This window comes from Schistocerca gregaria, chromosome 5 (assembly GCF_023897955.1).
Source record: "Schistocerca gregaria isolate iqSchGreg1 chromosome 5, iqSchGreg1.2, whole genome shotgun sequence".
Taxonomy (NCBI): domain Eukaryota; kingdom Metazoa; phylum Arthropoda; class Insecta; order Orthoptera; family Acrididae; genus Schistocerca; species Schistocerca gregaria.
In genome coordinates this window covers 42,375,066-42,392,351 of record NC_064924.1, presented here as the reverse complement: position 1 = coordinate 42,392,351, position 17,286 = coordinate 42,375,066, and the positions used below count along the sequence as shown (strand labels likewise).

The 17,286-nt window shown below is 44.1% G+C and overlaps 1 protein-coding gene across 5 annotated transcripts in view; it reads right to left on the bottom strand.

Moving 5' to 3' along the window:
* LOC126272339 (inactive dipeptidyl peptidase 10) overlaps nt 1–17,286 on the bottom strand; it is a 1,336,959-nt gene that overhangs the window by 89,456 nt on the left and 1,230,217 nt on the right. For all 5 annotated transcript variants that reach the window (XM_049975128.1, XM_049975129.1, XM_049975132.1 and 2 more), the window contains exon 13: nt 8,304–8,520. In XM_049975128.1, coding sequence (XP_049831085.1) covers nt 8,304–8,520 — 217 coding nt within the window. The remainder of the gene's footprint in view (nt 1–8,303; nt 8,521–17,286) is intronic.

Here is a 17,286-nt window from a genome sequence, read left to right as displayed (position 1 = left end):
TACTACAGGTCTAGTACGGAGTTCCAGGGTTGCTGTTCGTAGTGAAGATCAGCCTGCGAGACTTAATCTACACACATCAAAAAAGATTTGCATCGCCTCGGTTCTGAGAGTTCCGGAGCCTGTACAGAAAATCGGAATAGGGATCAACATAAACATCATTTCCGCCCTTTTTATTGCTCATGGAAACCACACATTGCATGTTGTAGCACCATACAGCGAGACCTTAAGAGGTGGTGGTCCAGATTGCTGTACACGCCGGTACCACTGATACCCAGTACCAGGTCCTCTTACATTCATACATGCCTGTATTCGTCGTGGCATTCTATGAACAAGTTCATCAAGGCACTGTTAGTCCAGATTGTCCCATTCCTCAACGGGGATTCCGCATAGATCCCTCAAAATGGTTGATAGGTCACGTCGTACATAAACATCCCTTTTCAATCTATCCTAGGCATGTTCAATAGGGTTCATGTCTGGAGAACATGCCGGCCATTCTAGTCGAGCGATGTCAGTACCCTGAAGGAAGTCATTCATAAGATATACAGGATGGAGGCACGAATTGTCGCCTATGAAGACGAATGCCTCGCCAATATGCTGCCGATATGGTTGCACTATCGGTAGGAGGATGGCATTCACGTTTCGTACAGCTGTTACGGCGCCTTCTATGACCATCATCGGCATACGTCGGTGCCACATAACGCCATCCCAAAACGGCAGGGAGCCTGCACCTTGCTGCAGTGGATGGACAGTGTGTCTACGGCTTTCAACCTGACCGGGTTGCCTGCTAACACGTCTCCGACGATTGTCTGGTTGAAGGCATATGCGGCACTCATCGGTGAAGAGAACGAGATGCCAGTCCTAAGCGGTCCATTCGGCATGTTGTTGGGCACATGTGTATCGCGCTCCATGATGTCGTGGTTGCAAAGATGGACTTCGTCATCGACGTCGGGAGTGGAGTTGCGCATCAGCCTACTGCGTACAGCTTGATCGTAACAGGACATCCTGTGGCTGTACGAAAGGCATTATTCAGCATGGTAACGTTGCTGTCAAGGCTCCTCCGAACAATAATCCGTAGGTGGCGGTAATCCACTGCAGTAGTAGCCCTTGGGGGGCCTGAGCGAGTCATGTCATCGACAGTTTCTGTCTTTCTGTGTCCCCCCAATGCCCGAACAACATCGCTTTGGTTCACTCCGAGACGCCAGGACACTTCCCTTGTTGAGAGCCCTTCCAGTCAACGTCTGTCTTCAGGAGTTCGGGGAACCGGGGTGATACAAAACAGTGTTTGATGTGTGTATGAGTGGACTCGCCTATAGCTTTCGCATAGTGACAAGTATTAACTACAGTGATTGATAATGTGGTGCCCAGGATGGACGTTGTCTTGTTGGCATTGTATTCAGAACGCACGCGTGACAGGCTACTGCTTGTTATATTTGTCCACAAGCACATCCAAGAGCTGCTGCGCAACTGAAGTTAAGCATTACATCAAGTGTATATTTATGTGTCACTATTTTGTTTCCACTTTCACAGTACCTCCGTCCATCTCAGAGCTCCTAAAACTAATACATGTGTGAGCTGATGACTCATACCCATCAATAACAAACCAGACAAATGCGAATCTCCAATTCATGCTAATATTTTAGCTCCGTACTCAAGAGGCGCTCCCCAATAATCTTCGCCCACACAGTGACGTTCAACTTCTGCAGGCGGTTCACCAGAGGTGAGTGTTGTGAAACCTGACGATACCAACCCTCATAAAAGTAGCCCCATCAGTGGAAAGGATGTATGACAGCAATCCCAGCACCATGGTGGTCTGTGTGTCGAACCAGCGACGGGACTATGAGCACAGAGCCAAGCCCGTAGGTAAAAAGGCCTGCACATCTTGTAAGTGATATGGACAGTGGTAGCTGCCTTGGAGAATTTTCCAAAAGCTGTGTACTTTAGCCCATGGCGGCGGGCCACTTCCCTGGTGCTGATACTGTGTTCACCACCTCGTATGTCCACCTTCAAGCGGGCGTACAGCCCTTGGAAAACACCTCCAGTCCTTACTTACTCAGGCATCGTTTCATGGTCTCGCTTTTGCAAAATCAGCCAATACACAGAATGTTCTTCAGTACTGCATAGTACTACTGCACAAATGGAAAACGAAGCATGCACAGAAAACGAACTTTGGTGAACGTACACTCGACCATTTTAGAAAAATCCCAGCTGAAAATTGCAGTGCCTACTAGTAACTTTGCGTTCTCTTGCAGTCCGCGCAAAATTGAAGGAGTGCGTATTTCCTTTGACAACATTTCCCGCGAACAACGTGCAGCAACTCTGACATTGACACCAACTTTGCTGTGTGCAAGCAACAAATAGGTAAATTCTTTACCTGCGAATTTGTACATGTTGTAATGCTGCCAACAACGTCAGTACATCGCTACACGTTATAAATATCCAATTATCATGGAATGATGGACTACAGAAAGACGCAGCGCATACGTGGGAATGCTGTTACACTCCGTCCTTAATAGGCATTCAGACAATCTGAAGACATATTAATGGGATAGTTACCAAGCCCATTACGAGTACACTTCACAATCCTTCCTACACCTTCTACGGAGGAGGCACGAGAAAGAAATGATTGCTTGTACTCACAGGTATCGTTTTATCACTGCACCACTTTAGTCATTCATGTTTCTACAATCACTGAGAAGTATTTTTTTTTTTTTTTTTTTGGAATTTTAAATGTAGCCCAAAGTGTTGCGTGCTACAACCTTCTCCCACTGGAGTTTGTGGAGAGTCTTTGTGAAGTTTCCATGATAACCAAATAACACCCTCAAGAATCGCACAACGTTTCTTCAATTTTATTTCAATTTATTCATTTATTCAGACTTGATGATAAACCCAGACGACCAGGCAATATCCTGGGGAGAATCACATAATTGGCTTTTTAAGTGCTCTGTTTATGGAAAATAATTCTCGCCATTACTGAGTGAAAGGTACTTGTCTACGTCGCTGTAAAGCAGATGTTCTCATACATTTCTTCGTAATAACGAGTGAATTACCCCAACTCGAGAAGCTAAAACCGAATAAAAATGATTTTAAAATACAGAGATTTCTTTGCTTGTACCAACTATCAAGGTCACATATCTGTAATACTCTGCGTTTGACTACGATCTGTGTTTGAAGGTTAACTATGTAAACACTGTAGAAGGAGAAGCCACTGAAGAACAATCGTGTAACGATAATTATATATATATATATATATATATATATATATATCACATAAGGTATTTCCTAAACAGTTCTTTGAAACAACACGTACAGAATCATATTTCTCAAAGTAGAAGTTACTTTGCTGTGCGTTCATATCTTTTCCGTATTGGAAATGTAAATTTGGAAAATAACGACGCAACGACTCCTCTTTTGGGAAATGTTAATTCGAAATTACTGTTCTCTTGTCAATACATATTTTTTAAAGGAAATGCCCAATAAAAATCGCAAGACAAGAGCATACTTAAAAGAGAATAAACACATAAGAAAGATGTAAAATGAAGAATTATGCGAAGCACAAGAAGATCAGAGACGACTAAGATTTAAGCATGAATTGACATGTGAGGAAACAGGCTGTGGACCAAAGATACTGAAATCTGAATAGGGGAAGAGGGAGGTAATGGGCTATAATGAAGAGGGCCTACCATCTGAAGGCCCAAAAATCAAGCTAAATGGAGCCTTACTGGACAGTTGAAACTTGTCTATAAGATACATTACCAGGGAGTTTAGTCTTGACTAAAAATCGTTGTAAAAATTATAGAACAGGTAGTTTCAGATGACATTTGACAGAAGTGAAGCGCAGATTTGAAAGAAAAAATAAAGAATGCTTGTGGGAGGAGCAGTTAGGATCCAGGAAAAGAAAAAGAACACGAGATGTATATTGGAGTGTGATAGAACCAACAATTACAGAAATTAACAGAAATGTGCGTCACTTACGTGAACAGGAAAAGTTTGTTGACAGAGATAAATGGGTATCCTGCTGAAAGAAGCAACGGGAGACCGGAAGGACAGTAGACTGATAAACGAAGTGGAAACAGGATGAGGAAACTGATAAGATGGGCATCCGATGAAATGTTCGTCAACGGTGTAGCTTGTCACTAACACATGGGTAGGTAACTATGCCTTGGACTGTTTACGTAGTCTAAGTACAGCTATGCAAATGTTTATATTGAAATTTCCATACGACCACTAGTTAAAGAGCCAGGCGTGCCGAAATTCCCAATACATGTGGACATTTTTTTCAGTACACTAACCAAACTTTTTGGAGGAAAACATTGTTTCCCTCACTTTTGATTATACGAAACCAAATAATCATTTTCATGCAAATCCTCGTCAACGTGCTAGCACAGTTTCTTAAATTGGAGGTATAATTTCACTCGACACAACAGAATGCTACTACATAACGCATATAATTTTTTATTTTATCATTACTAAAGCGTAGTCGCAACTAAGTAAACAGTATATGGCCCACAACTGATGGAAAACCAGTACGGTATGGCAGAAGTTACTTAAAAGGGTGGACTGTTGCTACTGAGATAAAAACAACTGTATAAAATATGTGAAAGGCTGTTTATTTATTTGATGTAATGTATTAGTATTACTGTATGAGGATGGCGGCATGATCTAGGAAGCGTGTCGTCATAAAGTGAGTACCATTAATAAACATTGCACCCGATGTCAACTAAAATGGCTTAAAAGACTCACTCGTTCTCAGACCTCCACGTCGTACTGGTCATCATTACTAAAAAATATTTTATAAATCTTAATTTTATGTTCTTAATTATTTAATATGCAAGTTACGCGTAATGAAAATAAAAGATTACAAAACGTCATTTCGGAAAAGAAACATAGCGAGATGCATCAGAAGCAACGAGACACAGCCCACGGTAGCAGGCCTCAGTAGATAGATTCGAACAACGGTAAGACCACTTCTACAGGTGAACAACTTTGATAAGAGAGAGATGCAGAGCGAAGATACCAAATTAGGGAGAAGCACCGCATGCAAAGCGAATAACATCTGCCGAAACCAACACACTGGTCGAGCGACTGATCTCGCTGAAGCTACCTTACTCATAACTGCGGCGTGGATATCATTAAAGTGCCCGGTGATGTGGATACTACGGTATTGAGTTTATCGTGATCATTGGCTAATAACTTCAGCATCAAAGAGAACCCTGTTTTAATTTCCGGTACAACACTTAAGAAATCCGCCTCGAAAACTTGGCTACAGGATTTCAAAAAACGGCGTTGTGCTGTGACATTTGATCGGTCTCTCTCCAGCCAGCGTGCTGAAGGTTTAAGCTGTACCACGTACAGTACCCATTTCTGACAAAATGTTGCTTGAGCTGTAAAATCCAATTTCAGCCATGCCAGTCAACATTCACTGAAGACCCAAAGAATCTGGTACACATGAGTAATATCGCGTAGAGACCCCGCGTGCACGCATAAGTGCCGCAACACGACGTGGCATGGACTCGACTAATATCTGAAGTAGTGCTGGGGGTAACTGACACCATGAATCCTGCAGGGCTGTCCATAAATCCGTAAGAGTACCAGGGGTGGAGATCTCTGCTGAGCAGCACGTTGCAAGGCATCCCAGATATGCTGAGTAATGTTCATATCTGGGGAGCTTGGAGGCCAGGGGAAGTGTTTAAACTCAGAAGAGTTTTCGTGGAGCCACTCTGTAGCAATTGTGGAAATGTGGGGTATCGCATTGTCCTGCTGGAATTCACCAAGTCCGTCGGAACGCGTAATGGACATGAATTGGTGCAGGTGATCAGACAGGACGATTACGTACGTGTCACCTGTCATAGTAGTATCTAGACCTATCAGGGGTCCCATGTAATTCCAAAAGCACACGCCCCGCACCATTGCAGAGCCTCCACCAGCGTGAACCGTCCCCTGTTGATATGCAGGGTCCATGGATTCATGGGGTTCTCTCCATACCCGTACACGTCCATCTGCTCGATACAATTTGAAACGAGCTTCATCCGACTAGGCAACATGTTTCCAGCCATCAACAGTACAATGTCAGAGTTGACGGGCCCAGCTGAAGCGTAAAGCTTTGTGTCGTGCAGTCATCAAGAATATACGACTGGGCTTTCGGCTCCGAAAGCCCATATCGATAATGTTTTGTTGAATGGTTTCCACGTTGACACTTTTTGATGGTCCAGAATTGAAATCTGCAGCAATTTAAGGAAGTTTTGCGCTTCTGTCACGCTGAACGATTCTCGTCAGTCGTCGTTGGTCCCGGTATCGCAGGATCTTTCCCGGCCGCAGTGATGTCGATTTGATGTTTTACCGTATGCCTGGTATTCACGGTATATTTGTGAAATTGTCGTGCAGTAAAATCCTCACTTCGTCGCTGCCTCGGAGAAGCTGTGTCCCATCGCTCGTCCGCCGACTATAATACCACGTTCGAGCTGACTTAAATGTTGATAACCTGCCATTGTAGCACTAGTAGCAGATCTAACAACTGCACCAGACACTTGTTGTGTTATATAGGTATTGCCGACCGCAGCTCCGTATTCTGCATGTTTACATATCTCTGTATTTGAATACGCATGGCTATTCCAGTTTCTTTGGCGCTTCAGTGTGTAATGCTACAGGATGATGAGCATTGCTTAGATACCGCTCTAGGCCAGAGACGCAAATGCAGAGGTGTCAATTTACAACATACGTATAGAAAATCTTATCACTGCCCCCATATTTGGAGAACCTGGATATATTTTTTATCTCTCTGTGAAGCTAAGTATTTGTCATGTATCCAGGCGCCTGGAAATTAGGTTATTTTGTTTCAAAAACGTAAAGTAGTAATAGACACGAAGGGTATTTTTTTCTCAACCTCCGACCTACTGTGAACTTTAAACCACAGCGAAAATTCGATGTAGCTTTGCGCAAAAATGTTACACACTGTCTCTAGTATGGCCGTCTATCGCGTCACGTCGCTCTTTTCTGTTTTGAGCGCACAGTTAACGACGTGCCTGCTGAAAGCTTTCGCCTGATTTCATACATCCCACATAACGTAACTGTCAGCCGTTTACATCCTCGTGACAGTCGTTGCCTGCACACTGTAGAGGCAACGAAGAGACTCCTGCAGCATTTCCGATGGGAAGTGTTTTAGCACCCAGAATATAGCCCGAACTTGGCTTCTTCTGATTTTAATATCTTCGTTGACATTAACTTCATGGTTTGAAGACAACATTTTGGCATACACAACAATCTGCGCACCAGGGTAGTGAATTAGCGGAAATCACAGACAGCTGCCTTCTATGACGAGGGTACTGGAAATTTGGTACCGCTCTGTGATGAACTACCAAGTCGGTGCGGAGACTATGTAGAGAAATAGCTGGAAGGTGTAGCTAAATTTTGCAAGCAAAATATTTTGAATTTTCATTTGGTTTCTATTTCGCGAGCGATCAGAGGTTGAAAAAAAAAACGTCTTTGTAGTGCATGTGGTAGTGCAAAGTTCAGTTTTACTGCTAAGCGTACTAGAGAGTTTTAAGGGGGATAGGACGTCAAACGGGCCGGCTTGGTGCAGGAGAGACACCACAGGACATTTTATTTTCTACTGTCTATACTTTTACAAATAAAATCATAAAACTTTGTCAGCATGACCAGCAAGGATTCAGGATTCACACTCGTAGCACGGAAGTTGAAAAAGGTAAAAAATAATTTTTTTAGATATGAAATTTCATCTTTTTTCACATACTGTTGGTTGCATTTGTTGCTATAGGTACATTTTTCTTAACAAGTAAGAGAGAAACTCTAGAATTTTCCAAATCTATTAAAAAGTGTGGTAAAAATTGAGATAATAAACTACAAAATTTCATTTTTTTCTAAACATAAAGTTTTAAATCTAACAGAACATTCGTTTTTTCATAAATGAAATAGATTATAGAGTTTCAGACCCCTGTTTGTATGGTTTCTATACTGTGCAAAATTCATCGAACAGTCTCTATTACTTATGAAGAAAAGTGTACCTATAGCAACAAATGCAGCCAGTAGTAAGTGAAAAAATGATGAAATTCCACACGTAAAAAAATTATTTTGTTATGTTTTTGAACTTCCGCTGCTACGAGTGTGAATCCTGAATCCTTCCTGGTGATACTGACAAAGTTTTATGAATTTATTTGTAAAAGTATAGACAGTAGAAAATAAAATGTCCTGTGGTGGTTCTCGTGCTCCAAGTCGGCCCGGTTGACGTCCTACCCCCCTTAGAGAGCCCGCAGTGGAGTCTGTCCGTGTAGCAGGCATGCGGAACTGACCTGCAGCACGTAGAAGCGCTGTCCGTGTCCGCCGGGTGCGAAGGCGGCGGAGAAGTGTGAGCAGTTGGCGTACCAGTAGCGCGAGCTCCAGAGCGGGCCGCTGGGGTCGCACGTGACGCACTGCGGCTCGAGGCGGCGCGGGTCGTCCGTGGACGGGTCGGGCACCACGTACAGGTGCTGCTGGCCCGGCCGCGAGGCGTGCGTGCCCAGGTAGTACCTGTGGCAGGGCGGCGGCTGCAGCTCTGGCGGTAGCTACTCAAACAATGCGCGGCCCCAGTTACAAGCGAGCCTGCACACGTTTATGTGTGGGGGCCTGTAGCACCTGCAACACATCCGCACACTTTATATTGTCCGCCGCATGGGTCCCCCTCGCCCCCTGGTGTCTCCCTTCCTCTCCACCCCCAGCCCGTTGCCGCGCCTTTACTGTTGTGTCCCACCCTCTCTCCATCTCCATACCCTCCGCCTCCTTTCCCAACGCAACTTCCACCATCTACCGCTCCCTGACATCTACACTTCCTACCAACTCTTACCCCATCTTCCTCCTGCCTCCTCCTCAGGGCTCCCTCTCCTCCCCCTCACTTCTCCTCGGCGGCTTTCCCCTCCTACTCCCTCCCTCTCTCTTGTGCTCCTCTTCAGTGTCTCTGTACTCCGTCCTGCCTTGTCTTCCCTGTTCATCTCCTTCCCCACCAGTCCTCTGCCTCTTGGTGTACCCGCTGACGCCCCTACTCATTTCATCCCGCCGTCTCCACTGCTGCACCTTGCTCTCCCCTCCTTTTCCATCCTCTCCAGCCTCTTCTCTACATCTACATCCATACTCCGCAAGCCACCTGACGGTGTGTGGCGGATGGTACCCTGAGCATCTCTATCGGTTCTCCCTTCTATTCCTGTCTCGTATTGTTCGTGGAAAGAAGGATTGCCCGTATACTTCTGTGTGGGCTCTAATGTCTCTGATTTTATCCTTATGGTCTCTTCGCGAGATGTACGTAGGAGGGAGCAATATACTGCTTGACTCTTTGGTGAAGATATGTTCTCGAAGCTTTAACAAAAGCCCGTACCGAGCTACTGAGCGTCTCTCCTGCAGAGTCTTCCACTGGAGTTTCTCTATCATCTCCGTAACGCTTTCGCGATTACTAAATGATCCTGTAACGAAGCGCGCTGCTCTCCGTTGGATCTTCTCTATCTCTTCTATCAACCCTATCTGGTACGGATCCCAAACTGCTGAGCAGTTATCAGGCAGTGGGCGAGCAAGCGTACTGTAACCTATTTCCTTTGTTTTCCGATTGCATTTCCTTACGATTCTTCCAATGAATCTCAGTCTGGCATCTGCTTTACCGACGATCAACTTTATATGATCATTCCATTTTAAATCACTCCTAATGCGTACTCCCAGATAATTTATGGAATTAACTGCTTCCAGTTGCTGACCTGCTATTTTGTAGCTAAATGATAAAGGATCTATCTTTCTATGTATTCGCAGCACATTACACTTGTCTACAATGAGATTCAATTGCCATTCCCTGCACCATGCGTCAATTCGCTGCAAATTCTCCTCCAATTCAGTACAATTTTCCATTGTTACAACCTCTCGATACACCACAGCATCATCCGCAAAAAGCCTCAGTGAACTTCCGATGTCATCCACCAGGTCATTTATGTATATTGTGAATAGCAACGGTCCTATGACACTCCCCTGCTGCACACCTGAAATCACTCTTACTTCGGAAGACTTCTCTCCATTGAGAATGACATGCTGCATTCTGTTATCTAGGAACTCCTCAATCCAATCACACAATTGGTCTGATAGTCCATATGCTCTTTGTTCATTAAACGACTGTGGGGAACTGTATCGAACGCTTTGCGGAAGTCGACAAACACGGCATCTACCTGTGAACCCGTGTCTATGGCCCTCTGAGTCTCGTGGACGAATAGCGCGAGCTGCGTTTCACACGACCGTCTTTTTCGAAACCCATACTGATTCATACAGACTAGATTTCTAGTCTCCAGAAAAGTCATTATACTCGAACATAATACATGTTCCAAAATTGTACAACTGATCGACGTTAGAGATATAGGTCTATAGTTCTCCACATCTGTTCGACGTCCCTTCTTGAAACCGGGGATGACCTGTGCCCTTTTCCAATCCTTTGGAAGGCTACGCTCTTCTAGAGACCTACGGTACACCGCTGCAAGAAGGGGGGGGGGGGGGGGGGCAAGTTCCTTCGCGTACTCTGTGTAAAATCGAACTGGTATCCCATCAGGTCCAGCGGCCTTTCCTCTTTTGAGCGATTTTAATTGTTTCTCTATCCCTCTGACGTCTATTTCGATATCTACCATTTTGTCATCTGTGTGACAGCTTTGGAAGAAGACATTTAGTATTTCGGCCTTTAGTCTGTCATCCTCTGTTTCAGTACCATTTTGGTCACAGAGTGTCTGGACATTTTGTTCTGATCCATCTACCGCTTTGACATAAGACCAAAATTTCTTAGGATTTTCTGCCAAGTAAAGTTCTATGTACTGACATAGAACTTTACTTTCGATTCATTGAACGCCTCTCGCATAGCCCTCCTCGCACTACATTTCGCTTAGCGTAATTTTTGTTTGTCTGCAAGGCTTTGGCTATGGTTATGTTTGCTGTGAAGTTCCCTTTGCTTCCGCAGCAGTTTTCTAACTCGGTTGTTGTACCACGGTGGCTCTATTCCATCTCTTACGATCTTGCTTGGCACATACTCATCTAACGCATATTGTACGATGGTTTTGAACTTTGTCCACTGATCACCCAACGCTATCTGTCCTTGAGACAAAACTTTTGTGTTGAGCCATCAGGTACTCTGTAATCTGCTTTTTGTCACTTTTGCTAAACAGAAAAATCTTCCTACCTTTTTTAATATTACTATTTACGGCTAAAATCATCGATGCAGTAACCGCTTTATGAGCTCTGATTCCCTGTTCTGCATTAACTGATTCAAATAGTTCGGGTCTGTTTGTCACCAGAAGGTCTAATATGTTATCACCACGAGTCGGTTCTCGGTTTAACTGCTCAAGGTAGTTTTCAGATAAAGCACTTAAAAAAATTTCACTGGATTCTTTTTCCCTGCCGCCTGTTATGAACGTTTGAGTCTCCCAGTCTGTACTTGGCAAATTAAAATCTCCACCCAGAACTATAACATGGTGGTGAAATCTACTCGAAATATTTTCCAAATTATTCTTCAGGTGCTCAGCCACAACAGCTGCTGAGCCCGGGGGCCTATAGAGACATCCAATTACCATGTCTGAGCCTGCTTTAACCGTGACCTTCACCCAAATCACTTCACATTTCGGATCTCCGTCAATTTCCTTCGATGCTATTGCACTTCTTATCGCTATAAACACGCCTCCCCCTTCACTGTCCAGCCTGTCTCTGCGGTATACATTCCAATCTGAGTGTAGGATTTCGTTGCTGTTTACGTCTGGTTTCAGCCAACTTTCTGTCCCTAATACTGTATGGGCGTTGTGACCGTTTGTTAATGAGAGCAGTTCTGGGACAGTTCCCTCGACAGGTCTCACCAGGCAGTTTTAATCTTCATCGTGTGTGCTCCAAGTGGCCTAAAGTGTTGTTCTGGAGTGTTTTAACACCGTGGCCGACATTTGTCTTGTGTGTGTGCCTTCAGTGTCTTCTTTGTGTTTTAAGAATCGCCAACTGTGTTTTTTAACTTTATGTCGACTTTTTAATTGTCCTCCATGAACGTCTCCATGTCAGTGTATTTTTACCTCCATTATCTCCCCTTACTATGTTTTATATCCCCCTTTTTTATCGCTTCATATCTAACATTTTATTCTTGTATTAGTCCTCATGTCACTCGGCTGAAGAGCGGTAGATTGTGCCGCTGACAGCCCTCGACTGCCCATATGTAGCAGGGGAATGAAATCACAATAAAGAAAAAAATAGTACCTGCAACTCCCATGATGATTCTCTATGACCTCATCCTTTTCCCTCAGCTCCTCCTTTTGCTTGAACACACCAATATACTCTACACGAACCGCCGTCTCGATCCCCCAAATCCCCTGGTGTCTCCTTTCCTCTTCAGACCCTGCCTCTACTGTTGTGTCTCCTTCTTCACACCCTCCATCTCCCCTCCCAAAGAAACTTCCAGCGTCTCCCCAACTTGGATGATGTGCTTTGCTCCAATATTTATCCCCCCTTCCGTTTCTGACCCTACCTTTCCCTTCCTCCTTATGGCTCCCTCTCCTTGCCTCCTCTCTTATAGTTGTTTCCACCTACTGCCTCCCCCTCTCACTCCTCCTTTCCCAGTCCCTTTCCACCCTCTGCACCTTCCCCACCTTCTCGCTTTTCTCTCTCCCTCCTCTCCGACCTCCCCCCACTTGGCAGGTTCTTCCAATTTTAGTCCATTTACTCTATATCGTGTTTTGGTGCTCGCTGTGTATGTTATGTAAGTGCTGTGTGTGCTCAGTGTCGTCGTCTGTTTTCAATTGTGTTATTCTTGCCGCCGTATTTATGTGCTATGTCATCATTGAGTGTCATTTTAATCATTATCTGGATTTTATGTAAATGTGCCTCATCAAATTACCCTCCCCCCTTTTTTATGTATTTTAACTCCGATTGTTTCCCCTTCTCACGTGTAACCTTCATATTTTATCCCTGTATTTTATGCATGTAGCGTTCTCCTGTGATATTTTTGATAGTCTATTGGTTGAAGAGCGGTGAATTGTGCCGTTGACAGCCCACCCATGCTCACACGGGGCAGGAGTATGAAATGACAATGAAGGGAAGAAAATAGTACCTGCAAAATATGCTCCTCAAGACGAACACCTCTAAAACCGCAGCACCAATTATAGGAACAACCATCCGCAGCTTCCGCCTCAGTGACTTCTATCTCATTATATACTACAGTAAAACTACTGTAAACGTAAAATCCGTAAAATTCCAATAACACTACCGTCTTCCCTCCGCTGGCCATTCTCAGTATACCGCAGAGGAAGTTGTGGTGATGTTAGTGGAGTTCATAAAGGGCCACTCAACAGTCGACAACATCTATGTGCTTCAACAGCTGATCTATACGGCTACAGCCTGCACATCCTCTTAATAGATTTTGAAAGCGCATGACATAATCCACTAGGAGAGCCTGGTGAATTGCCTAACCGAGTTTGGAATACCCAAGAAATTCGTCAGCGTAGTTAGAGTTTGTCTCACTGATTCAAAGGCAAGGAGGCGCTTTGTAACTAGTCACGCAGACTTTTACATAAAGCAGGGTTCAGAGTCTGCCAGTACCTCGTCTCCTACCTTCGAAAAGGCAAAGGTCCCGAGTTCGTCTGTCAGTCCGACACACATTTTTAATCTGTCAGGAAGTTTAATATTTCATTATCTGGAGAAAAGAAGACGCAATGAAAATTCATCTCGGGGGAAAAAGGCAATCGAAGAACTCCAAATAAAACAAAACATTCTACCCTAGTTTAACACGGCACTGAATGAAGGAAAATGTGTCATTACTGGAACATGAACTTTTGGGTAAAAAGGAAGAGAAACTGGGGACGCAAAGATTAAATATCCTGCAGTTTTCATAGCACGTCTGAAGATAAAACGCAAAATGTGCCGTAGACATATCTCTGCTATCATGACAGCCAATGATGTACAGACAAAGATATTTGCCATTGTGGGGCCCGTTTTGTCGTAGAAGTAAATTAGAAAACAGCGGGTTTCGAGATATAGCCCCACTGCATTTCGAACACTGATGAAAGTGGATTTGAACATGAGCTAAGTCCTGGTGTGACACTACATAAAGAAAGGCGAAAAATGAACCATTTCATTGGTCCCGTCTGCACACAATACAACTCATCATTACGCAGTAGTTGTTGCGCTTTTAATGAGTGGACATCTAAGAATATAACTTTATACTTGTTTTCAAGAAAATACTATCTGCCCGAAATCTAAAGAGGTTATTGAAGACAGTCTTCTAGGAAGCACACATTTGGTGGCTAGCAAAAGTGGAAAAATGTCAAAATACCATTTAAAATCACCTTTCGTGAATGGGATGCATGATCATTCTGCCAAAAACAACAAAATATGTACAGCCTTTGGAGATATATATTTCTTCCGACAATATAACATATTTGCATGAAAGATAACAGACTCTATAAGGACTCTCTGCAATGACATTGACACTAAATTTGGAAATAGTATTTTCATAATTAAAATGCATTTAATTGTTTACAACCTACTGTCTACTTCAGTGTATCAGCCTATGCTTCAATATTCCTGTCAAGTGGCAGCGTACAATTTTCCCGCACGTGTTGCTCAATTCAAAAATGTGATTCATGTAACGTTTGATTTTGCAGCTCAAGAAGTGATTCTGGTGACTGGTGAGATACTGCTTTCGCCAGATGTGCCTGCTGTGACCCTGGATATTATTTCATGCCTGTTGTTGAGGAATCTCAGGTATATTTTTAAAGTTCGATAGTGGTCTAACTAAGAGTAACGCAATCGTAAGCTTACATCATCCTAATCACAGCGGTAAATAAAGCTTCTAAATGCAACAGGAACACCGAATTCCAGTTTCAAACTAATTTGCAGCAAACTTTGCACATAATTCCAGAGCTTAACGGGACTTTTTCCCACTGGCAACCTCCATAAAATGTTGAAAGGAGAAGAAGTTTATCGTTTAATACATTTTTCGCTGTTCATGCAGCGAAACTGCCACGTCAGGCATGACGTTTTAATTTATTATTTAGTTACTACTAACTCTATTTGCAACACGTTTCTTAGACAGTACATACGTATACCACTGGCTCTTTCTGAAACGAGTGTATCAATGTATAACGCATAGTTTAGGAGATATGACCTCATACACATTGAGCTGCGTGGAAATTAAACAGCAGGGTACAATTCGCTAGAGATACAGGTGAAATACGTGTAGAAATATGTGTAAGATGTGTTAAAAACACTGATTACCATAACGTTATGACCACCTGCCGCATAGCATGTTTGTCTGTCTTTGCAATGAAATACATCACTGATTCTGCATATCAGGGATACGACAGTTTGTTGGTAGGTTTGTGGAGATATGCGGCATTACATATCTACGCACAGGACAGGTACTTCGCGTAAATAACGGGTCGCTGATTTGCGTATACGATGATGTGGCCGAGTAGCGACCCAGATGGACTACATGGGATTTACATCAGGCGAATCAACGTGAGTTAACTATAATGCTCCTCAGACTACTTTAGCACCGTCCTGGCACCGAGACGCGGACAACTATACTGCCGAAAGATGACATCGCGTTCGGGGAAGATATTAAGCATGAAGGGATTTTGGTGTTTCGCAGCTGTCAGCGTGTCTTCGATTAGTACCAAAGGTCCCATACAAGTGCATGAGAATGTCTCCTATAGCATAATATTACTCGCGCGAGGCTGAGTAAGTAGCACGGTGCACGTTTCGAGCCTCCGTTCACTTCGATGACGGCATTTGAGGCGACGACCAGCGACCTAGTGTAGTATCCGAAAAGCCGACACGTTTCCATTGATCAACGATCGAGTCCGGATGGCCCCGCGCCCACTGCAGTATTAACTGACGAAGCCGTTGGATCAACATGTGAACACATAGGGGTAGTCTGCTGCGGAGCTCCATGTTCAACAATGTACGATGGGCGGTGTGCTTCGAAACACTTGTGCGTGCACCAACATGGTGCTCTTTCGGTAGAGATGCCGCAGATCGCCACCTATCCTACTTTACAGAGAAAACAAGCCTCCGAACCCCACGCTCTGTGAAGAGTCGTGGACATCCGAACATTTAGCTTCTAGCGGCAGGTTCCCCGTCCTTCTACCTGTTTCCATAGGCGCTCACGACAGTAGCACGTGATAATTCGACCAGATTCGCCATTTTGGAGGCTCAGCGTAGTAATAATCTGCCCTTTGTCAAAGTCGCTAATCTCAATGGGTTCCCCCATTTTCAGCCCATATCTTCGCTAGGGTGACCCTGCGCCTGCTCCCCTTACCTACATTTGTTATCGCTTCACGTGCCCGCAACTTCACCAGGTGGCATCCCACGTCACCATGGGCAGTGGACATAATGTTTTGGCTGATCAATATATGTGTATCATTTGCGTAAGTCATAGGAAAAAAACTCTTCCTAAACATCAGGATCGATTTAACAAAAGTTGGTGCTCATATTACTCACTGTCTGGAAAGAAATACTGTGAGAGTAAAAACTAGCAACGTCCTGTTGGGGTGGGGTGATAACGTGGAGAGTGAAGGGGGGAGGAGATGGGCAGTGAAAGGGAAGAGGAGGGAATGGACGCAGAAAGGGGACAGAAGGAGGTGGATAAAGAGAGGGGGGAGGAGGGAGGAGAACATGAAGAGATGGAAAGAAACAGATAGGCAGAGCTGGGGAGGAGCTTATGGACAGGGATGGGGGTAGAAGGAGATTGATGGGGAGAGGGGGAGTGAGCAATGGACAGAGAGAGGGGAGTCAAGAGGACGATCAATGATCAGAGGGTGGAGGAGGAGACGGACAGAAAGACGAGGAAGGAGGAGATGAACGAATAGATTAGAATGAGTACAGACCTGGGGAACACTGGGTACTCACCTAGTATTCCTAGTTAAGAGAGAATATGACTTCCTTATGGATGTCAGTGAAATCTTGAGGTGAAGGCGGGAGAGATTATTCAGGAAGAGATGTTTCAAAATCCTAAAGAACTGATGTTTAAAAATCTTATGCACTCCGATTAATGTGTGCAAAACTGTTGTATTACACCCACTGGACACCGCAGGATACTGGTAAAATACGAAGCCATAGCTGATAGAATACTGTCACATTACGACGTTTTCGAGACTGGAAATGGCTAGAAAGCTTCCTAATGAGTAAAGACATGCGCTTTATCTTGTGTGTAGACTTAGTGAAGTTTTGTCACCAACCACTGACTTTTTACGCTAGCTTTTGACACTAAAAGCGAGAGGCGGTGCAGCAACTTATAAACCAGCTAGTTACATA